This window comes from Rhopalosiphum maidis, chromosome 1, assembly GCF_003676215.2.
Source record: "Rhopalosiphum maidis isolate BTI-1 chromosome 1, ASM367621v3, whole genome shotgun sequence".
Classification (NCBI taxonomy): domain Eukaryota; kingdom Metazoa; phylum Arthropoda; class Insecta; order Hemiptera; family Aphididae; genus Rhopalosiphum; species Rhopalosiphum maidis.
In genome coordinates, this window is record NC_040877.1 from 90,588,276 (window position 1) to 90,615,415 (window position 27,140).

General features: G+C 29.9%; 1 protein-coding gene across 3 annotated transcripts in view; it reads right to left on the reverse strand.

Annotated features, from left to right (window-relative positions):
- The window catches only part of LOC113555021 (semaphorin-2A), a 345,931-nt gene that overhangs the window by 14,735 nt on the left and 304,056 nt on the right, over window positions 1-27,140 (reverse strand). For 2 of the 3 annotated variants that reach the window (XM_026959297.1, XM_026959295.1), the window contains one exon: window positions 13,387-13,449. In XM_026959297.1, the coding sequence (XP_026815098.1) occupies window positions 13,387-13,449 (63 nt within the window). The remainder of the gene's footprint in view (window positions 1-13,386; window positions 13,450-27,140) is intronic. The other variant, XM_026959296.1, reaches the window with a different exon arrangement.

Sequence of the window (27,140 nt, forward strand, 5' to 3'; positions counted from 1 at the left end):
TTTTTACAACCATTGTCCAATATGAATATTTTAACACATTTTTAAAATTTAAATTGACAATAATATTATTTTATCAATAGTAGGTGGTATTTTGAAAACTTTCGTGTTAAAGATATTATTATAATTCGAGTCAAACATTTACATTTCATAAATTGAGTTGTTGTAAAACAAAGTGCTATCAAGAAAAAACAAACAAACAAACAAATAAAAAACTTCTCGATAGGATAACTTTAATAAAAATTAGCGAGGAATATTGATTTGATATTTTAGGTAGGTAATGCGTAATATTATATTTTAGAATATATTCGTTAATCGGATGTGTATGAAGGATAATGCACTGTAATGATTTATGTACCATATTACCTAGATGCAGCGGTGAAATAGACACTGTTTCTGAAAAATAAGTAAAAATATGCGCCAACGCGTTTGTCACACATATCATATACATGCCCCCGTATAATAATTTTCTTTCACGATACGAGATTCGCCGAAACAAACAATATTATGATATTATTATTTAAATAGGTATACGAAAACACAATTTGGTGAAAGTGCCTCGTCTGTGCTCAGGAACACATATGATAATATAAAAATATATATATGCCTACGTCATATATTTTATTATTCAGTAAATTTCTGTGCACGTCGACCACTGTGACGAGACACACCGAGTCTCTCCGGGGAAATGGCAATATATATATATATAGGTATACACATCTATAGACCAGAGTTAAACACAATAATGGGCGGTTTCAGCCGCGTAACTTCGTTATTGATAACGTTTCGTATATATTTATATCAGTGGCATGCGATGGTGGTAAAACGTGTGGGGTGAGCGTTAAAAAAAAGTTATACAGGTATAATATATAAAATATCTATGTATATAATAAATTTACTCTGCGTGCAGCGTTGTTATATTTTCATGTTTTGTTGATCGATAAAAGCGGCGTCAAATATAATTTCGTGTTTTGTAATATTGCTATCTATATATACAAGTCAGGAAAAGTGTTTTCAGCGACAATGTGACATCGTGGTCACCCTCCCCTTCCTATTCAATAATATTGTCAATCATTACATGACGATATCAGCGGGTTTACGGCAAAATGACAAAGAAATGTATTGTGTGTGTTCAACTAGATGTTATTTGTTTTCGTATAATATTTAAATACAGTGAGCAGCCCGTTGTAATTTCGCATACAATTATAACTCATACATTTTCATCTTAATTACTCGTATATTATTATTACTGGCTTTAATTTTTCAGTTTTATATACACCGGGAAAGCGCTTTAGTTATTCGCATACCTCGCTAGCCTCGATTTTACCCACTACTTATATGCATTGATTTTTAAGTGTTATAAATACAACGTAGTTCTATACTGCTCACTTTATATTAGGACTCTTTTTTTTTTTTTTAATTAACTTGGATTAATTTGTAATACACTTTAACATTGTTGACCAAAATTATTTAGAGACGAGTACGGATATGATGTAATTGAAAAGGGAGAAGAATCGTTCATTATTTTATTTCATCATAATTTTACAAAGGTCTGAAAATAATTTTAGATTTTGCGCATAGTGATAAATGTATTGCTTTTACAATGATACTGTCTTAAGATTTTTCTAGTAGAATAAATGTTTCGATCATAAACTTCAATCGAATTTGCTCGTAGAAAAATTGAATTTAGTTTGTATTTTTAGGAGATCAATATTGAAAATGTTCAGTTCTATTTAAAATTATAGTGGAGAAAGGGGTGGATATTTATTAAAATTTGAAATATTATTATCAAAATAATTGTTTGGTAGTCTTATTACTATAAAGTTAAACCGTATTTGGAGTTCCTTGTTGTAAATTATATTATATTTATATTTATCATATAGATGATATGGGTGTATTATATATATAAATGTACAGAAATTTAAATATACAGTAGCCAAATAGTGTGCACGAGTGTTATTATTATTTTTCTTTCATTTATAAGAAAATAAAGTCCCCATTTTTACTTATTTACTTGCTTTATTTATTTTAAGTAAATATAATAACAGTGAAAGACAGCTAAAGTACAGTGTACATGGTTGTTAGCATATAAATGCAAGTAGTAGACAAATATTGGAGATTTAGTCACCCAAACGATATTATGCACATAGAAATAATAATATATACTTTAACTAGAAAGGCAGATAATAATAATAATAAAAAAAAAATGGTAAAAACCCTAATTGTCTATATTGGTAGACATGTAAAAATTATTTCGATGACAATTAAAAATATATTAAAGTAATGACGTAAAAAGTGATCCGAAAAATGTCAAATTACAATATCTGCGTTAAATATTTTTTGCAATCAACTAATGGCCGTCGTTACCTATTTTTGGTGTTTCCATTTCAAAAAGTCATTTATTTTCCTACCTTTTTTTCATCAACAGTAAGTTGTAGTCAGCAACACTACAAAAGAAGTATGTAATTAAACATTTTCGTTTAGACATGCTTTTTTTCCACCTGAATGGAAATTCCTATCGCATTGATGGTTGGAGATGGCTTTTTGTACCTTTCCAATGGCTATACCATTAACACTGTAAGCGCATAAAGTATAAGTGAAATTTTCAAAAATAATTTAACGGCTATTCGATTTCGTTTTATTTTATCTATCAAAGAAAAAAGAAGCGTAAAGTTTTTTTTTATAATACTATTTTTTCTTTTGGTTCTAATTTCTTAAGCACATTTTATTATCTTCATTTTTTGTATGACAATTTAAAAAGATATTTTTGCTGAAAATAATTATTTGTCTATATAAATGATGTATTCTGTACAAAATCTTTAGTGACTTTAAATATAATACAAAACATGGTATGGTATTCACAGCGGCTTTATTTTGATAATGAAAACGAGTAGTTTTTATTTCATTTTATTAAAACGAGTAGGTAATAACAAATCCGAATAAATAAATATGACAGAAGAATGGCGGTATTCAATTAGATGATAAGATTATAAATAATAAGTAATATAAAAATGTTGATAATAGACGAAAAACATATTTTAACTCGACTAATTAATTTGATGCATTCACGATAGATAAGTAAAATATTTTATGGGTTATAAAATACTCACATTCATCTCAAATATATACATAAAAATAAATTTCTTCATGTATGTTAATTATATACATAAATATTTGTATAACTGTATATATGTGTTATTTATGTATATTGTACTCATTATAATAAAGGAGTTCAAATATAACGAATAAAAATACCCACTCTGAACTATTATCCATCGTAATTTATTATGTACTTGATTAAATTATGTGAATATGATAGATGAAACCAAAAAAATAATAATATAATAATGTAGAATTGATAAGGAATAAGCGAAAAAAAAATATAAATCTGTTAAAAAAAGTCGTACTTTACCCGGTTGAAAACTAATACGGAAAATAGTTTTCATATTTGGTAAACATATTTTTAATTTGTTTGTCGTTCAATAAATTTCGGTGTTTTTTCACATAATGCAAGGAAGGTACGAATAAAATATAACATATACGATGATGTTTTTTATTATTATTATTGCCTGTTTGGTGGTCGCACGGGGGAATATTTTTGGCGGCAAAAACGGAAAATTTCAATAATGTTTTGACCTCTACTGAATAATATACGACCTCGGGGTCCGGCCGGGCAATCGTAAATAATAACTCGGAAAATTATTATCATTGCTTTCTCTCGCGCGCGCACACACAAACACATACACGCTCGCACTCTCCTCCATCGTGTTCACCACATATACCCACACACACGCGCACACACTTCTATGGCCTAGTCACCAGCCGGGACCCGTCGCTAAATTACAATTGGCTCACGTACGTATATAGAACATAGGTGATATATGTATATAACGTACGCATTTTAGCATATGTGTGGACGTCGAACAGCGAATACGCACACATCTCCCCGTAAATTATAATTTAGGAGTGAACGGCGACGTCGACGGCGATGGTGGATGTGGAGGGATTTCGCGATTACAATCGGAAACCGTATTCAAAATGTTTGTGTTTGTATGAATGATGGGCGTTTGTGTCGAAAACGGATGACAAAGCGCCTTGGCCGCGTTGCTGCGTGCGGTCATAACAGGATGCGATATCCAAATCTTTATTATTTACCATCGCTCGGGGACTCGGCCGGAGTGCTTGCGTACGTGTATGACCAATATTGAAATCCGATAGATATAGTAATAATAATATAGCTACATATATATTATATAATAATATGCCGGGAGTGTGCGTGGTATATATAGGGTTGGTAGGTACGTATATTAGATAAATTCGACCACCGCGCGGGGTCAGGAAATTGTAGCCGTTACGCCGGGGGGTTTTCAGTCGGCCGCATTTTGCGTTCAACTGCAACGGCAGCGAAACGATATTATAATATATTATTATTATATGCGGAAACGTTTATCATTACGAACGTCGATATTATTATAATATTATCATAGTCGGTACCTCAGTAGATTTCGGGTTCCCGTACGTCTGCGTATACAATATGCATACATAATATTTATTTATATAGTATATATGTATATTATATAGGTACTACGCCGTCCCATGTGCCCATAAATATATCATTATGATATAATTTTACACATAACCGTAGCACAGTCGTCTTTTAGCTTGTTAAAAAGCCCCGCGAGTCAGTCATGGTGCGACTACGTCATATAAATATAGATAATAATACTATAAAAACCGATTTTATTTTCATATCATATAAAAATATTAAAATAATGATGACGTTTGGTATTAATAATAAGAAAAAGAAAAATGAAAAAGAAAAATCACACATTGTGTTTAATAATATGCTATAGTACAACAAAATGGACGTTTTAAAATAAAATAAAATTGGTTTACATTTTAGAACTTACGAATAATTGTAGATTGACTTAAACTAAACGAATTAATTTTCATCATATATCTAATTTTAGCAAATGCAACAAGCCGTGGAAAATTAAACTGTGTTTTAGGGGCGTAAAGTTGGTATAGACATACAGGTAGGGTTTACACTTTCACACGTTTATGTCCCGCGTTGTTCTGATTCAGTTTAATACAAAACTTGCATCAGTGACAAATTAATCGTTTTGTAACATTTAGTCAGACGAAAACTATACTAAAGAAACTATGTATTTAGTTACTCTTAAATTGAATACTTTCAGTTTTTGTTATCTTTGTAGGTATTACAATATTGATTTAACCGTCAGTTAAAATGGAAAAAGTTAAGCACGAGTTAGCGATAAAACAGCGTATTTTTCTAATGAATTTATTATATGGTTTTACTGAAACTTTTTAAATTTTCTATATACGAGAGATGATATTACACCAACTTATTTTATGGTTCGTAAATAGAAAGGAATATAATATCATATTTCATAAAAGGTAACAATAAAGTATATGTTTAGTGTTTCTTTTTCAATTTCAAATAAAAATGTAAAAGTATTTTAGAACATGATGGATGCACCATGCACTCTTGTACGAGTATTATATAGATCGTCACACCGGTACGAGTTCAGCTGGCATTATTGTATGTAAAATCACGGCAAATATTATCATAGATAAGACCATCTGGATTTTTTTTTACTAACGTATCGTACTTCGATTTTATTCTAAATAAAGTTAGTATAAAATAATGAACTAATTTTCATAATTTTGAAGATTGACGTAATATGAATTTATTATTATTTGATTAATTATAAATTGTAGATATACACAGAACTGGAAGTTTGTATACAATTGATTTTAATATTTCATGATGGATTTTATTATTAAGTACATGAAAATAATAAAATAATTCAATATATTGTATACTATAGATATTACAAAATTTTAGCGATATGGAAATGAAATTAATTTAACCATAGTTAGTAAATATTTTGATACGATTAACATTATAAGGTTTATTATAAAGTAGTTTTAATAAGAAACCGATATTAAAAACTTTTAACAACAAAATTATTTAATTTAGTTTTGGGAATTCGGATGAAAAATACAGCTATGCGTCACATACAAACATGTTTTGACTGAAAAATGAACACAGCTTTTGAGAGTAAATGGTTATTAATATATATGTAATAATTAAACGATATAATTTTAACGTTAAATTATTATTTTGACTATACTAATATTTTAAATATTATATTTTATGACGCGAATACTGTAAATTGTATAAAATATGAAAAATATTACAATTGTTATATATATACCAGTAATTTAAATGCTTTTTACTTAAATATAAGATAAACAATCTTTTAAGTGATTTTTATGTAATTAATAGCATTTGTATTAAAAGAGAGTTAAATTAAGTTGTCGGTGATTTATAAAACGAAGTACGATATATGATTCCACAAGTAATAGTAATAAAAGAAAAATAAACACTTGTTTTATAATTTTGTGTCATGATATAAAACAGATGAAAAAGCCACTATATTATTGTTTCTGTCATCAAATAATTATTTTAAGTGTATTCAACGATATTTATATAATTTTATTCTCCAAAAGGAAATAAATTTAACTGTGTTGATGACGGATTTCTTACTTCAGTCACTAAGATAATCGCTAATTCTATCATCACTATATCTTTAAATAATTCTATCTTAATGGAAAATATTATGCAAATAAATTCAGTTACATAGGCTTAGTATCTTATAATTAAATTTAAAAACATTTCTTCTTTTATAATATCTACAAAAAATAAATAAATAAATATACATTGTAAATGTCTTTCTTGCATAACACCGAATTGAGGTTCATTATTTTTTTCACCATTTTGTTAAGAATAAGGTAATTTAATAAGATGAAAAGTAATTTAAATACTGTAATAGAGAATACAATAGATAATCATTAAAAGATTAGAGAATTAATGCATGGTCAACAATGTTCATTGAGAGCACTTCACCACTTGAATAAATACTAACGTACATGGTCATATTTTTAATTGATTTAGTTACTATTATAAGTTATAATAATTAATAACTAACTAGAGATTCCCGAATTATTATAACTAGAAGTATAAACTTTTTCGAATGTTATAAAGTTAGTTCAAATGTGTATAAAAATGAATTTTTCTCAAGTGTTTAAATATTATATAAAAAAAAAATTTCTGTGCAACAAAAATCAGAGGATTAACCTTTCTTAATTTATGTTTCAGAGTTGAAATAAATATTATCAACATGTATGCTACACTAATAGTATTAAACTAATTGTAAACTTTAACATATTTTTATACAAATGACTTAAATATTATTATTTAACTTGTAAAATAAAACTTCCATATAACGAATTATCATTTAATGCAATTTTATGTTTAACGAAATATTTTTGAGAATAATAACGAAATTGGAACCAAATTTTTTTAAGTCTGATTAAAAAAATTCTCCTTGATATAAATTTATTTTGTGGCTCTTTGAGACTTCTTGATATGGGAGTTTCACTGAAATTAATGCTGTATTGTCTGGGCCTATACATTCTATATTAGGTCACTAAATATAGCCAGATAATATAATATTGCTTTAGTGTATTTGAATAATGTAGCTCTGTTACTATATTGTTTAAATTTAATAAAGACATATTAATTATTATAAGCATACGAGAGTGTATCTATAATAATGATAAGTAAAAAAAAAAATGTTTTGAAAGTAATGTATGCAATAGAGAGAAACGGAAAAATTAAACAAACACATTAAATTTAAAAGCTTTGTAAATATAGTTATTTTTAGTTAAAAATGTGTAGTATGAATTTGATTTTAAAACATATTTGAAAAAAGATAGGTAGGTACGTGTAATACTGGTGTAATCACTTGGGCTATATATTATTAGGTTATATTATTGTATAGTATAGATGTAAAATGAATTATTAATTTTGCTGAATAATCTGTTTTCAATATTGGTACTGTATAATGTATATATGGTAGCTGTATTAGTAGTACGTGTAGTAGTAGTTGTAATAATAATAATGTTAATGCAATATTTCATCATAACACAGGCATCGTGGAATATCGCGTTTTTAATAAATTCTGTAGGTATTTTAATCTGATTCCACAGCGACGAGTTAAATTAATCAAAAAAGGCTTACACGTAGTACACTAGTACACCCACCCACCCACCCATACACACACACACACACACACACACACACACACACACACACACACACACACACACACACACACACACACACACATTTAATCTCACACATATGTGAGAGAGTAAGAGAGTTTAGGTGAAGTAATGAGGAAATTTAATTATTAATGGTTCATATAATAATGTATATATAACAATAATTGGGCAGGTAATATTTTATTTTTTACTCAGTACACGTATAAAGTTCTGAGAATTTTATTTTGTTGTAAATCAAAAGGTAATTCAAATCAGTATTATAAATTTGTTGACCTTATTTTTCTTTAAATTTTCATTAGACCTCGAGTGCCGAACCGTTGAACAACAACCACCTTATACCTATCTACCTTCAGTGTTTTCTTCGCACCCCACTTTTATTGTTTACCGGTGTGCACGACGGCGTATGTACTATACGTCCAACAATGAACTGTCATGGCCTTGTGCCACAATAAACACATACGTGATGTATACACAGAAAAGTAAAAAGAAAAAATATAAAAAGGAAATGTGTTGTTCGTAATCGTTACGGTGTCAGACCGTAACGATTCGGGGGTAAATTATCCAATATCAGGTTGAGGGCGGTGGAAGTTAGATTCCGACACAATGAGGTTTACTTTGTGAAAAAAAAAAGAAATAAAATTGAGGCCGTACCACCTTTTGCAAAGGAATGAATTGAATCCCAAAGTTATAGTTATATAATGTCGATTATCAAATTTGGGGTAAAAATGTCATTATATTTCAAACTTGTATTAAATATTAGATTACATACTAGGGAAGTAAACGATTACCCCAAAACACTGAGCATAATGAGTAGTATCCGATGTAATTATTATAAAACGCGAAACGGGTAAAGTAGTTCGACGTTTGCATGAAACCGTTCAAATATGTAATTTTTGAGATGGTGACCCGTTTAAACCACATTAAATAAAAATATTTTTTAATAACATTAAAAGCAGTCGTGATCGATCGAACGTACGTCAAAAAACTCATAATACACTTATGTAAAGTGATGAGTAATTAGAAAATATAATAACTAAACATCTGTGTTTGGATACATTATAGCAGGTATTCATAATATAGTTAATACAATTTTATACACTTAAATAATTTGATACATTAATAACTTAAAACTAATATGAGATTAATCACGCATGACATAATTATAAATATAATATTGTGTTTTATACCGTCGACAAATTAAAAAAACCATTTAGGTAGTATGATAGTTTTTTTCCACATTTTAAAAAAAAATGTATTTAAAAGTTACGATTGTTGTAAGTGTTCGTAAACTACAATAGGAAGAGGTTAAAATTAAATTTTGAAACATATATATATATATATTATAATAAATGGTAACGTTTTAACGGTCTAGCTGGATATCTATATATCTAGTGGTAGGTACACATAAAACGAACTGGGGAACCGGGACACTATTATTATACACCTTCAAGGAGGACATTTCACGTACAGTAAACGCCGCCGGTAAGTTTCGTATTAACCTCAAATATAACGCACAAGCCCGCACAAACTTTACCAATTTCCCAAGTTCGCATATACAGCACGCACAATTTTATTGACCGTTTCTATTACACCGGGGTTGCACTCGCGTCTTAAACTTGTGGACACTTTCATAACAACGGCAACAATATTTTTTTATTATTATTATTACTAATAATTTTTTCAAACATAAAGAATACAATAGCCTGTCGGTGGGATAAAAATGAAATGGTGTTAAAAATAGCAAACTATATCCGTGTCATCAACGAACAGGAATTTTGAAACACACTTTTAACACTAATACTGATGAGCGTGGGAGTTCAACGACTCAAGTCAGACGATTTTTCAAAAGTTTTGGATTTTCTTAATATTGTTTCACTCACTTTTGAAGTAGCACGAATTACTGCTTTGCTCAATATCAATTAAAATTTAAAAGTAATTTAATTTGTTTATAGTCTTTAAACGCGTACCTAATAAGTAAAAGATAGTTTTCGATATCGAACAGAGTATTATGATGTTTATAAGTGCAAACAAAATTTGTTCCCAATAAAAAAAAAAAAAAAAAAAAAAAAAAAAAAACGGTATAAAACTAATACTAAAATGGAAGGATTTAAACACGAGTATTCGTCGTTAAATATTTACTGATGACCGAAAGTCGTTTAAAGTTTTAAACAAACTTGTTGAACAACTTTATACACTGCTGGTTTTTGTATAAAATTACTTCACAATTAAGGTCGTACGTTTTTAAAAAGGTGTATAATATTCGAAAAAAAAGTATGTAATTATAAGAGTAGGTATAATACACGTAGTTTTAATTTGAAGTTGAGATGTATCATTCCTATAAAATATTGTGATAAAAAAAATAATTTCTTAGTAAATTCTAAACATATAATAATAACTATGAACGAAACTACTATGCATTATTTGAATAAAATGTTTAATTAAAACAGTAGTTTTTTCGTTATATTTTAAGTAATTTTATATTTTTTATGGAGTACCTATATATGATTCAAATTTATGATTCATCAGTCATCCCAAATTCGTATATTATAGATCACTTTTTGCATGATAACTTCTGTAAATTAATATATATATAACTCTTCTCCCATAGACGTGCGTGGGACTTATTGGTAGGTGTTGCTGAAAATTATTCATTTATATGTGTTTAAGCTTTAAGAAAAGAGCATTTACACTGTAATAATAGGACTTTTTCTTCAGTCTTGAAAATTTATACAATTGATACAAAAATGGATTATAATGTTATGAATGTTCTGCTTGATGCTTCTATATTCAATCATTAAATAATTGATTTCTATGTAATTTAGTAAATATAAATAAAAAATGTAGTTTATGAAAATGTAATTGATAAAATATTATACTGGATATTATGAGTATATTATAAAACACTATTGAATAGGTATAGATATTAGATACCAAATATACTTACCTACTCATGAGTTAATATTTTTTTTCTAAATAAATAAACACAAACTTATTGTAAAATATTTTAAAATAATTTATTAATAAATTTGATTTGTAATGATATTGTATTTTGTAAATTGTAACTACTAACAATACTGTCAATACTAACGTCTAAAAATAGTTACTAGTTAGTTAAAAAAAACAAAAATTATAAGTGAAAACTGTAACTATATTTGCTATTTGCATTTCGTAGGTGTTGCTATAGCATACCCTACAACATCCGTGTACACGCCTATGTCTGCTCCAAAATTATTTTTAAATTGAAATAGTAAAATGTAAAATTCGTACAAATCTATTAATATCACAAATCTCATCAAATACACATGCTGCGATAAATCGTTATTTGTCAATTAAAAGAAAGATAAATCAAAATAATTTATGCAGTACATTTTTTACTTATAAGTACAGTATTTTTATTTAAAATAAGAGGGAAAATGTTTGGGTTCTATCGTTGGATGTTTTCCTTTCTGATATAATATCCATTGTTTTTTATTGTAATATTACCTAAATACTTACTTATATTATTTGTCAATTGTGTCTTGAAGAATAGGTTATAAATATTTTTAACAAAAAATAAAAATAAATTTCTATAATTTGATAATATTATTACCGTCATATGTAGACTTAAAATTATATTTAGACGAGTAAAACCAAATATACGATCATATTGACGGGCGCGTGAGTACGTAACAAATCAGTAAAGAAAACCCAAAGAAAAATGTCATTGTTGCTATAAAATATTAATCACGATTGTGGTTTATATTATATGACATGGACCGTTTTTCTTATACTGTAATTGATTTATATTAACCAGATGCCATTCTGCTTGAAAATCGAATGTTTATATTATATTCTTTAGTTTGTCAGCGGCCATCTGGATTAACTTCTTTAAAGATCGAAAGATCAGGATATGTCCGCCGCCGTCATTGTGGGATAACGTTCGACTAACGAGCCTCCTCTCCTCGACCGAGTTATCAAACCGTTATTATATCGTAAACCCCATTATTGTTTTTGATAGTTGGCTGAATCAAGGGTTATATACTCTGTCATCGATGTCCGTGATGGCTCGGGCAGAAATGTGTTTATAATTATTATTTTGCATAATAGCGATGCGGATAACAACATTGTTCTGTTTTTGACGGGTGTATTCCGCGGTGACTTTATTTTGAATATATAATATATATATATATATACATACACGGAACTCTTCTATGTATATTTTGATGCATATATATATATATTAGTTTATATTTTTTTTTTAAATAAAGAGTTTTGTCAAATGGACTGAATAGTATATTATTATGTGCCTACTCTATACTTCTTCTGTACCGTCGGCCGGTGGTGGCAGCTACCTCGTACTCCTCTCCTGTCAACAGTAGCGCCCTCCCTACTTTCGCGATCCTATTTAACCTTCGGAGGGCGTCTGGGTATTGTTCGGAGTTCAAATTAAAATGCTAATTGCTTTTGACGGCCAGTGCCAATGTCGGGTATATCTTCTCTAGTAGATTTAATTCAATCACTGGTCGGGCACGTCGGAGTAGTACCAGTACCGCGATCGGGGTCGTTTGGTGGTCCGAGAGTTAAGAATTTAATAAACCGCAAGAACCCGGGTTCGGAATTGGATTATTGACTTCCGTCCGAGCTTAACGGTAATGGATTACGCATTAAGAGCTATTTTACAAATTAAATTCGATGCGAAAACGGCACCAAACCAAAGTCATACACGCGGCTAGTGCGTTATACATAGACCGAGGTTTAGTCGATTTTAATTTACGTATACACGTGTGCGCATGCACCTATATTATTTCTAGAACTGTTAATTTCACTCTGTACGTCGCTATAACATCAGTTTGTTGTTTTTTTTTTTAATCCGGATTTTTGCATTCAGAAAACTTCTTTTGTCCGACCTATACAGGGATATTTATTACTCTTTGTCTCTGCGCATGGATATTATACTCACATATATACATTACGCGCGGGCGGGCACACACACACACACACACACGCAAGAGAAATAATTCTGTCTTTTCTTTCGTTCCCTATTGTTATTGTAAACATATTGCTCCCTCCTGTCATCCTCGACGTAAAAAAGAACAAAGCTTAAAGTCTCCACCTAACGCGCGCGTATACCTGTTTTGCGTAAAATACGGTTCAGATCTCTTTCGTCTAACACCAAGTATTTTATTATTATTTTTAAACGATAAAAAAAAACCCATAGTAATAAAATAAAAGAACAGTTCACTTTTGTTACATTACCTCAGATTTTCCTTTAGACGTGCAGCTCATAATGTTTGACGGTTCCAGATTTATGGAATCCTGCTGAAACAAAACAAAAATTATCCCTTTAATAAAGTGTAATCTATGTCATAGGGTAATAAAAGACAAATAGTATTTTTATTATGTATCATTTGTATGTAGGCACTACGTAATAAAACTTGTAGATATTAGGAGCAATTCGTTTTGTTTTTTATTCATTCGTAAAATAGGATTGTAACATTTATGTCATCGTTTTACGTTTGTTATTAAATCGATAGTTCCAATAATATAATTTTACTACAAAATTGTTTCTAAACACTTACAATTATTACTAAATTTAAACTAAAATTATTTATTTTTAAACAATTCGTAGTATTTGTTACTTAATTTACATTTTTAGTGTTTTTTTACTCGATCTATAATATTTTGTTAACAAACAGTAGTAATGATAAGACGTTAAATTTCAAAAACAAAATGTTTTCTATATTTCAAGTCACGCATAATCTATGATCTGTATTATTTAAACGCGAGAAATAGATTAAATGTATTCAAGAGTTAGTTTTCAACCTTAAATAGTATTATATTTTTACAATTTCGTCATACTATTCGAGTTACACGTTTATATTATATCTCCAGGACTCCAACGCTATTTATTACTTATGATTAATAAAATAATGTAATTTTTTGCTTATAATAAGTATATAATATACCATTGTTTTAAGATTGACGTATAACCCAAAAAGACTTAGGTTTTATTCTTAATCTTTTAGGCATCTAAAGTTTATGCTAGGTAGTGAATAGAGTTTAAAATAAACGTGGTTTCTCTATCGAAGATAGATCTGCTTCAACACTTTCGATAATCCTCAGGTAAATCTCTTTTTCAATTTAGCTCTCATTTTGTTCGGATTTTTTTTCATTTTTTTTTCTATTACCAGATTCAAAATGGAAGCAACTGGAGAAGAAGAAGAAACGTGAACAAAAAATAAAAAGGGTCGCATTAATAGTTTCCAAATGCCCACTTGTTCTTATCCGTCCTCACCGCTAATCTCTCGTTGTCCTTACATGCATTTCTCTACTCTTTTTACCTCCCTAGGCCGATTCGATCGATCCGAAGCTTGATTTCCCGCAGGGTTTCCACACATTTGTGTACGTTTTTGCCTTTTTATCTTTTCATGTTTCGTCTGTGATTTTTAAAAGCTGTTTTCTCAAACACCCGACTGTTGGCCCAGCTTGCAAGACAAATTGGATGGCATTTTATGTCTGAAAACCCTTTTGCTGGAATATTTACCAGTCACCGAGAAATACAGCACAATATTGTTTTCACTGTTGTGTCTTTTCAACTATTTCTTCTCTAGACACCATATTTACTTATTATATATACATATATTTTTTTCATAGTCATATATAATACCACACTTGAGTTGGACTGATATAGTTCCAGAGAGTAAAGAAATTTGAATATTTTAAATTTGAATAGGCTTACTCAATTGCATTTATGCACAGGAGGGTAGTATTTTTATTCATTCGACATAGACAATTTTTTTATTATTTTTTTAGACATATACTCTAACAAAAAATATTATTACCAATATTTTCGCGGAGGAGTTTTTACTTGAGTAAATTTTCTCATCATACTATTCCTTTCGACTAAACACGCGATATAATAACCGTGCATCATCTTTGTGAACTAATATTATATACACTGTATATAATATTATACGAGTGAATACAAATCCATATGCATCATTTCTACGATATAAGAAATGCATTTTTATTAAAAATCGCATGCACGTAACATTTATTCCTACGAACCGTTATATTTGTGTATTTATATATATATATATATATATATTATTTTTTGTCCACTGCAACGTTAAAACGATGAACTAACAGCAATATTTTTTAAAACGCTGTTGGGATAAATAAAGATAAATATTGATAAGTTTTTACTATATTTAACCATAACATTTTTTAATTTATATCATTTTCAGTTTTTCAATTTTTTCTCAATTTTAACAAATTTTTTTCGTTACTGAAAATAATGTTTATCGTATCACTCAGCACGCCCAAAGTCCCCGTGGCATAATACAACTTACGTTTTTCCGGTCAAAAACATCTGATTAAATTCATTCGTTGGTAGCGGCGGTGGCTATGGTGGTAATCAAGTTGGTTAAATAAATATTTGGATTGAAAAGGGTATAAAATACTGTTGGTGCATATATAGGCAAACGCACGCGCACATACTCACACAAACAATTCATGTCGACGAGACAGGCAAACAATAACCTATAATAACACATTCAAACGCATATATATATATGCATATATATTTTATATATGTGTGTTTGTATATATGTATAGAAAAAAAGAAAAAATACGCGAGAGACCTGTTTGTCGATTGGCATGGCAACCGTGTGATAAGGAAGGATTTTGTTTACTTAGATCCGGGGTTGTAGTATTAGTTCCCAGCGAAAAACGTCAGAAAACATATGATAGATTCGGGTTGAACATATTATTATATTACCTGCACACGTTTACGAATACCGGGCACGTCGAATTGTTCAGAATTACATTTTTACACATCTGAAATGATGAATTCGCAAGATTGAAATGAAATCTACGAGTATCCGCCCTCAAAACAGCATTAAGAAGAGTGTGTACATTATTTTTTTTCTTTATATTTTATCGAAATCGAGAAACGTCCGGTAGGAAAAAAAATTTGAGAAATCTAGGCATCTTCAGTATTTCTACCATAGCCTGTTGTGGTTCGATTATTATCGTTACTAGTATTATTTGAATAATTACGTGCTTTAAACACGCGAACCAGCGTTATATACCATAATCAAATTTTATCAAATCTAATTATTGCATTTCGCGGCGTACATAATGAATTCACGACGGAATATCGTACTGAAATGTTCGACAAACTTTACGCGCCAACGTGAACACGGCGGCAGGCAATGTGTCAGGAATGTCAAGTACGTACACAATTTACGACCGAATTAATTGTTTGGCCGTGTGTGTAAGGACGGCAGACCTCGGCGCATGTTATGACGACAATTTAGCCTTATGTATACGCTCACTCCAGCTTGCCAGAATTCATATTATCATAAATGTTAATAAAATGTAAGTTATAAACGATGCTTTGAACTGTAAGATATTATTATTATTATTTATGGATTTTGATCGAATCAAATTTAAGACCAAAATGCGAGATATTTCGCAGAAACATTATTGAGACTTTTAGCAATGTTATTAATATAAGTTTCAGGTGGAATTGAAGTAATAACATTTCGTATGATTTGTATTAAAGTCTGCAAATAACGTCTGCCATAAATTAGTTATTTTAAGTCTGAATTTTGCAATATTTTAACTACGAAAACGCAACTTTATTGATATTGACGTTCATTTGTAAAACGAAAAGAATTATACGGAGCTAAATTGATTGAATGCATTATTAATTATTAGTACAATTTTAGAACGGATTGTATTATGTAACATAATACGATGTGATTTAAGTATTTATATATATATATTTATGAATTAAAGCGGTGGTTAAACTGCATTGAACACAGTCATAAAAATGATAATAATAATAATAATAATAATAATACACATCTAAATAATACATACGTATGTGTGATGTGTACTACCGGTACGGGATGATATTAAATAAAATTCACACCGTTGTGTGGCACACGTCATGTCACGATGTATTGTATTAGTCACAGTTGGTAAACCGACTTCCAATGTGTATTCCTTCTGCTGTTTTCCCCTTTTTCACGAGACCATTGATGCATGTCTGCGGGGGTGTGACGATAATATGTAACCCGCTTTGTCGGCAAACGGGGTGAACGCTACAGGATTTGACTCGACGTATAGACACGGTAGAAAGAAACAACTGAATATTCTTCTTCAAATCATCCGTCAGGAAATTGGAAAACACAATACGAATAGAGCAATAATACACCTCCGTTGCCAATTCCCAAATGGAATAATATTATATTATATACACACATCATACACATACCATCACCAGTCAAAGTGCACAGAGGCAGCAGCGAATACATATCCATATTATAAATAAAAGGTGTTCTGACGGTATGACACAACCGATCTAATAATTATAAATTTTCTGTGACGTTTCCGAATGAAATTCTATTAGGTGAGAATTTATAACGATTTCGATAAAATTAAGATATTAACACCACGGTTTGATACGTTTTCACGTCGAATTGTTGCAACGTGTTATCCTATTAAAATTCAAGACCGTAACACAAAAGTTTCGACGGTTAACACTTTGTTCCTGTCACTCGTGCACCGTGTTAATTATATATTAAAGTATATATTAGGTTTTTTTTTTAACACGTCTTATCATAATATTTAAACCGTTCTTGCTTTCATTTTTAAAAAGCCGTTAATAATTATAATATTTTTCAATTAATGCCAACTAAATATGTAACACATGATAACTAAATGATAATTATATAATATACCCCTCGCTAGTATAATGTTATATTGTAATATTTAAATAAATATTTTGCCACAATGCATAAAACAGTAGTTCACGTATACATTTACAAATACTAAACAGTTTGTGAATGGTGTACATAATATATAATATATATTTTGTAAATATAAATTCAAAAATTTAAATGCGAGCAAAATGGAAAACCCTCGACATTGTTATATGTATTATGTCTGTGTTATTTTTGCACAAAAGGGTATAATAGAAATTATTTCTATTTTCTCATAGCTATTGAATCAGCAACCAACAAACATGGGAAGTGTTTATTCACATAATGAAATTACCAAACAAACATTGAATTTGAAAATCAATCGACCAATTATTTTTTGGAACCTTTGAGCACTCTGACACGTGTATCTATCATCACTACCATCATCACCAACATCTTTTTATCTTTGTCATCCTTCTCTGCCTGTTATGCTTAAACGATTTTTTCCCAATTCACGTAGGAATAGCGAGGCCAAAAATGTCAGTGGCGGTAGTATTCCAGTAATTATTACAGAGTGGAATGCGTTTGACTTCCATTAAAAAACCCTCAAAAAAAAAAAAAAAGAACAGGAATTCAAATAAAAAAATATGCTAAACATAAAATCGTTAAGCCGGAAAATATGGGAGTAAAATTTCCAGTCTCCGCAGGTTTGGAAATTACTTTAAAGCGCGCACGATGTACCTATGACGATGTTAATTGCTACACAAATGAACTCCCAAACTGGCACAGCTGACGAACACCGGGTAGCTGAACATATTATTGTACGTAGTATATATAAAGCGATTATAATTGCATTTGTTTTCCTCAACTAGGGGTGGTCGGTATAGCAGCGGTGGCGTCGGCCGAGGGTAAGATAGATTTAATTAAAGCCCCTGCCTTGTATTTTCGGCTGAAATACGAGGCCTTTGGTCCGCGTACATGCTCGAAATGCCTATATTCACCTGTGGGGGTCAAATAATTATATCTATACGAAAGCAAAACGCGTTTGTACAAACCCGATACCGTCACAGATACTAAATATGATAATATATTTACACCACACGAGCAAAATCGAATCTCTGTGATGTAACATATGACGTAACCATTATTCACAATCGACATAGGAAATATAGCTATTTTTAACTTAGTATATTGAGGAGATAATTTCTGACCGGCTTTAATATCTATAACTTTGAATTTATTTAAAAACAACACTCACTGTCACGCATGAAATCCTATTTAAGGTTTAATGTATTGGTTATTGGTATACATAATAAACATTAGTATTGAAAAAAATGCATGCGTCCCGCAATACTTAATCTTCAATATTTTTGGATGTGAAAAGAGTCAGCATTCTTACGATAATATAATAAGTTTGATATTGTAATTAGAAAAAAAAAAGAAATTGTACAACAATAATTATTTACGACTCGTTCTTAAAACAATATTTTATCATTTTATTTTTATTTAAACGGATATAAATCTCGATTAGAACACAAATGGAAAAAGCTTAAATAGTAATATTATTCGCTGTACAAATTACAACATTTCTCAGCTTTTTTGGAAAAAAAGCTAAACTACTAAAGGTCATTTTTATACCATTCACACCCTTCTATTTCTCCATTCGTATTACGTGGTTATTTATTATTTTATTTTATATTTATGGTATTCTCCCGACTCTTTATTACATACATTAATTTTAGAGTAAAAAAAAAGGAAAACTACCGGTGGCTAAAACACCTTGGAAATGAGAATCCAAGTGAGTATACGAAAAACTCCGGTGTCGTTCTCATTACAACGTTTTGAATTATGCACCGCAAAGTTTACCTAATCCCTTGCGAGTGTAAAAGATCACGGTCCTTGTCGGTTTTCGAGGGTGCAATATAATTTCAAGACGTGAAAACATTTTAGAATGGATCAAATTTGTTTACTGTCTGTTAAAAAAAAATGTAAGTTTGTGGTAGTTGAAAATGATTTTTTGGAATTACGAAAAAAATAAAATAATTTATAGACCCTATAGATTAGGATTTCAAAAAGTAATTTGAAATGCTAAATAATTGTTGAGTTTGATTTATTTAGTTTTGAATAAGAGGAAGATAACCATAAGCTCATTACATGTCTATAGTTAAAAATAAAAAAAATCTTTAAATACCTATAACTCTTAAAATAAAACCGCTACGGAATTGATTTAAATTTTGAATTAAATTGTATACATCAATACCCTTCGTATTTACATTACTAGGTAACTTCAAAAGATCTGACTAGTTTATTTTTTCATGACAATAATTTTATTTAATTCTTACTTTAAGTTTTACATATATAAAAAAAATTGTGTACAAATAAAAATAACCAATTATGATATTATAAAATCAAATATATACATTACTAAATAATTAATATATTGCATTCAAATTAGCTACATGAAATCATTCCAAGTCGAATTATTAAAAATTAAATTCACCTTTTTGTTTAAGATATCTTTTATTGAAATATTATTTGTTGTCTTGTATATAAATATTACATGAAAACGGAAAATATTTTTTTAGTTTTACATAATTTATCTTTTATGATTTTTTTTTTAAATGCAAATTTTCAAATTAATCATATCCTAATAGTAGGTTTATTTGAAATCAATCGATGCAATATATTTTGTATAAAATTTGATTAAGATACGAGATGTTTTTTATATACAATTTATTATGATCAGATAACTTGTAAAGTCGAGACAAAACCTAAATGGTGCGCATTGTAAGTATTTTTGATGAAGAAAAAAAATGAGATTCAATCGGTTATGATGTCATTTAAATGTCATGGATTTATTAGAATACAAAAAGCACAAATGATAACAAAGTGAAATTTTGTTGAAACTTTTTAAGCGCATTTCCTTGTCATCTTTTTTAAAAGTTTTTATTAGGTGAGTCATTGTTATAAAACCTGTCCGAGTTAAAAAAAAACTAAGTCATCTTTACCTTTATAATTTCTAAGTTCTTTGAAGGCTATTTTTCTGAAGAAATTTCAAGATATTTCTGATATATATGTCCGATAAATTTGACCAAACTTACTAGTTTTCATATTTACTTTGAAAAGTATATTGTTGGCCAGTATAAGAGCCGTGCGATCTGTAACGCTTATTCTAGAAAGATGTTTTAAGGAAACATTTTCTTTTTGCTTCTTATTAATAAATATTAATTTTAGCGAAAACTTTTGGCCATGTAACGATTGTTTAGTACACATCGTCGAACAACCCGTGAAAACTTGTGTTTTGCAAACAAAATGAAAATTTGTAATGCATAATTAGGGAAACTAAAGAGAATATGTCTTAATACAACTGTTGAACAACTTTTCGAGTTTGTGTCTAGGTGGTTAAAACATATTTACTTGTTCTCTGAATCATGTGTTCGCGACGTTGCTATTTATTTTAATGAACGAATGGTCTTGTTAGGAATTACTATTTTACTTGAAGTCTCAAAAATATAATCTCAATGATTATTATACCCTATATTTACCTAAATAATGTTCCGTTTTAATATTCATACCTATTTTTAGAAAAACTTTTATTTAGATTTATCGCTATTGTAGGATTGTATTATAATAAATATACAATAATATAAATTTATAATGGGTTTATATAGGTAATATTAAATAGTAATCATAACCAATTTTAATTAAAATTATTATTATTGTTGTTGTGGATTGTAAAGAAGGTATAATATAAATTATATCTTAGCGATCCGATGACTTGTACAAAATAATATAATATTGAAAACAATAATTGTTATGAATGTATAATCATCTCGTATTCATTAAATAGTAAATTAAATTATTTTATTGAATAATATATTAAAAACTTGTACTTGCAATTCGAGATATTGATTATAAATGATTTTCCACTGTGTGTGTATACTTAATACAATAAATAATACCAGTTATGTATATATATTAATTAACATATATTATGTTACATTAAGGTCCTACACACTATGTGTAATAACTCATGTAAACTTATATTTATTTAAATCCATCATCAGTTTTGCAATAAAAGATTTTTAAGATAAAATAAGAAATAAGATAAAAGTGTATTAAATATAGGTTCGTAGATAGATACGATAATATAAAATCGACATAATATCCTAAGTATCTTACCGATCAGTGTTTATCCCAGCAAATGATTTTTTTTTAAATATAATATTTTTGAAAATAATTTTAGTATTAGAGTCAAGATAATTATTTATATTATAATTTATGGTATTTTTCAAATTACCCAAACTTAAAATAAAAAAAATAAATTGTTGTTTTCGAGTTTTTTAATTTAATGGGCTAATTAATAGAGCAAATTTATGTTGATACTTTAAATGTTAAATTATTAATTTCCATTGAGTATTATAACATTAACGTACTAGTTCTAAAGTTTGAGCGGGAAGCAAGTTGTGGAGTTTATAGACGTAGTATAGGTGGATACGTAGGTGGACAAACCTTGTGAGACAATCTGTGTATTGTATTATAATAATATTATAATAAGTCATTTATGTTTCATCGAAGTATCATCCTAATCCGTAAACGAAATGTGTTGGCGGACGTAAATATATTACGCGATTTGTTGAAAATTACAACACACTATTTAAACTCCCGGGTAAGAAAAAATAAACACCATACCCGTTACCTGCCGAACGGCATAGCCTTAGTTGGAAGGCAACATTTCGGTATGGCCGATGTGAAGGAACGATACTGGTGGGGCAAGAACGGTAGCCGGGCGATTTCCGTTGTTTCCGTGGGAAGGGGTTGATTTACCGTTTTCGAGGGAGTATTTTACTTTTTTTCCCCGTTCCTCGCTGATCCCTCATCACCATCCGGGTCAGGTGTGTCCAATTTGAAACTCAGCCAAACGTACTCGATGCCAAAGCGCGCGCGGGATTCGCTTGTCGTCCGGCAATAATATACACCCGATACATTAATTTACCTCGAACGGCGAAGAGAGGGGGAGAGCCGAAATGAGATCGAGAGGAAGAGAGATAGGACTAGGCAGTGAGTGATGGTAGAGGGGGAGTGGAAATTAGATCCAATGATTAACGCGGGGCGACTCGAGAGAAAATTGTACCCGGTCGAACGGGATACAGTGTGGCCGAGCGGGTGGGATGGGGCGAAAACAATCGGATTACCGGAAAGTTTTCCAAACTCTCTGTGTACAATTCTCTCTCTCTCTCTTTCTATAATATATATATATATATATATATTATGTGTACTTGGAGACAAGCGAATTTATTATTCACATTGCGGAGACTGCACCGCGACGGCGAAGTGGCGGGTGTATAGTTATTCGTTAACGAGTACGATTCATAATAATTTTAAGTTAATAAGTAGAGTGCCCAATGAACCGTGTAAAACTGCGATTCTAAATTTCTCAATTGGTCTTTATACAGTATTTTACTCGGTATAGTATTTGTTACGAAAAAAAATAAATACATTTTAGTATGCTGTTTAAGTATACGTGTATTGTGTGTACTTTATAATACATAGATCTATTATAATGTCATGCAGAAAATTATGAGCAAAAAAACGTCATCGTTTTTTTTAAATTTTGTTTTAAATGAATTATTATCCTTTACTTATAAATACACAAAAGTTACATTAAATAAATATTTTTTAATATCGTTTGGTTTAATTATTATATAACAATCTATTCAAACAAAGTTTTACGATAATAATTCTTCGTAGCTCGTAAATCATTATTATTTACACAATCTTTACTAACAATTTTTTTTTAACAATACTTATTTTAATCCTCAACACTTGTTTTTTAAAATTATTATAAGCTTGTATATTATTTAAATCCATTTTAGTCTTACTAAAACTACTCTTACTCATATTTTTAAATTAGACGTAACGCAAATGAATTATTAAATAACATAATATAAACCACACGGCGAGTGCATAATGTATAATGCAATATTTTCAATAATTATTTAAGTCAAGTTTAAATAAAAACACATGGGGTAAATGAAATCAAAATATACCTTAAGCGTTACTGGAGGTTGATTTTGAATTAAACCATTTCCCTTAAGACGCGTACTGGCGTAAACGTATAGTTCTAGCAAGTTCTGCAAAGAAACGCGTTATCGGATTAAAAGGGTAAGACAAGCGTAGATTGAGACTCATGAATTGTTAATTGGTCAGAGAAAATAATTGAATTATTTTATCGGGGAATGAAAATAATTTGGTGTTCGATTAATGTTACCCTTAACTTAGCAAATTCATGTGGAAAAACTAAAAATGGTATTTACACGTTATTATTGTTGGCGTCATTTATTTTGTCCGCAAAACGAATTATAGTTACAAAATACCGAGATAAAATAAGTAATTCCGAAACGAGGATTTAGTAGGGTTGGTTAATTTGATTCCCGTTATAGTTATTAAATATAAGTATTTACTAATCAACGAAGAGGAGATTTGTTTTTTGGGAAGAGGCCAAAATGGTTATACGCGCAAAAAGGACCAATAAAACGAAGTGAGTTATCACTTCGTTATATAATGAGAACGAAACAGCGGTGTTGGCGGCACGGCCGAGTGGAAATCGTTTATTTTTAATCTCAGCAGAACAACACACAGTCCGGGCCGTAAATTGAAATCGCTATAATTGCGATTTTAATGCAAAGTTGTGCGCGCGTTATTCTTATTTTATTCTTTACTGACGTTTATATCTTCGGTACTATACAAGAGATCGAGTATATATAAATAAAAAAATATTTATTAATATAAAATAAACCAACGTGTAGCTTATATTATGAAATTTATGTACTCGTGTCTTGTACTTATTACATTTTATTACGTAGTCGTAGACGTTGTACACACACACGTTCTTATAATACTCACACGCGGCTAGAGTAGGAAAATAAAGTAAAGTGGATAGAAAAATCGTATTTTTTCTCCTACTCCTCTTCACCTGTACTGGCTGTACCACGCCTATACTAAGCACACGTGGCTGTCTTTTCTACGACTAAACTCACACACGATGATTTTCAAGTTATTTTTTTTTTTGCTGAATAATATATTATATATTAAGCTCGCCGCTGTCGATGCAATGGCCGTATTTGGCGTTAGTAGAAATAAACCCACGTGGGTCGTCTCCGCGATATAATTTTCCATATACAAATGAATATTGAGTTATATACGGTATAGACTACTAAATCCACTGCCACTGCAATCTCTGGACAAATTATTCCATAACATCTGCACAAAAGAATCCCTACGACGTATAATATACAAATGAATTATTCCGACACAGCACAAAATACAACCTCAATAACATGTAAATGCGCGCATATATAGGGTTTTTCGAATGACGAAACGTAAAAGACCGAGGGAGGGAGATAGTAGGCGAAAAAAATTCACAAAGGCCAGTCGAGCGTTGGACAATGTTTTATTCACGAGATGACGTTGACAAAATCTCAACTGCGAAACTCTCATCCCCGTCGCCAGTGTATGATGATGGTCGCGCCTACCTACCTATACCTATCTACTAGTAGTGACTATATTGTACATAATTTTCTAGCACACCGTTTAATCGGAAAATGTTATTGCTTGCGCATAGTATGAAGCCAGCCCCTGTTTTACATACTCCTGCGTGAACACATTCGTGCGCACAAAACCTTATAATATTCGTTAAGGCAAAATCCATCAAATAAAATTGAAGGCTTACATATTATATTAAATGCCTAAGATTTTTAATAAAAATTAGTAGTTTATTATTGTATACAATCACGTAATGTGATTTTTTTTTGGCGTTGGTTAAAATATGTTAGCCAGTTTAAACGCTTGTTTAACTATAACATCACAATAATGGGGAAAAAAATTGCATAAATATTTCAAAATACAATATTCTGTTATCGATAATATCAACTATTGGTAATCGTTGTACAGTTTTATAATATAATTTATTAGACGAAATATGATGCATAATAAAAGATTTAATTTTAATTTTAACGAAATAATGTAGATAACAAGACAATTATAATTATTAAGACATTTTAAGTTTGCGTTTAATATTTAAATGTTAATTTTTATATTTAAGTAAAAAATAACCAGTGAAGGTAAAAAAATTTTTCATTGTTGCCTGTGGGGTGTTCAAACACTGAAAACATTCCACATAAATAAGGAACTGCTGTATACAGTAATTTTTAAATGTTTAACCACCACTCTCGTCTTAACTTACATGCGTCTACAGATTAAATAAAAAAATAAAATTTTACTAGTTTATTACTGTCTACGTTAGTTGAAAAATAATAATATTAATAATACCTATTTATATTGGTTTTAGGTAAATGATTATCGTATTTAGTTTGCAATGCATATAACAGCGAGCTTTGTATAGGGAAGCGAATTTTCAGTGTACACAACGATTCGAACCGTATTATACAATATATACATTAAGTTTTTGGCGGGATTTGGTCGTGAAAATAATGGACCCGAATGGTTTCAAGGCACTTTATTATAGTAAGATGCACGGAACAGTCTAAAAGAGGGTTAGATACATAGGAGAGGATGAATAAGAGTATATACAGTTGTGACGGCAAGATAGGGTTAGCGTTGGGTAATCAAAGAGCGTTTTGCCTTGCTGGCGGAGACGAGTTTGATGTGCAAATAAACCACCAACAAATGCAAACTCTCTCTCTCACACACGCACACGCACACATACATGTATACTTGCAATCGGGTATTATGCCGTTCGCAACTATCAGTATAGTTGTACAAGTGCGCATAGCACAACCAAAATAAATATGATAATATCAGCAGACGTATTAAACGAGTGAAAAAAAATATAACCAAAAATGTAAGAAAAACAATTCAGGGCGTATTATGTGCCTTTGACAATCCAACGAGATTCGACGCGGTATATATTATTATATTATAATATATTATTATTATTATTTTACTGTCATCAGGTGAATTACTGAGCGCGCTAGGCGTAGTAGGTACATGACATACATGCATGTAACGGTGGTGGCGGTGCGCGTAACCTCCAGGCAAACGAAACGATCCGACCGTGAACGGATAATGAACCGGAATGTTGTAACAATAATAATAATAATAATAATAATAATAATAATAGTAGAAATAATAGTAATAATTATTATGTCGATGATAATCACACGTGTTCGCATCGAGCTACATACCTAATCGTGTTGTTAAGGTTTCCCGTATCAGGTCGTCTTCGGTTTTGGATAATAGAATTTTTTTTTAGCGACTATAAAATTAAATTGTTGA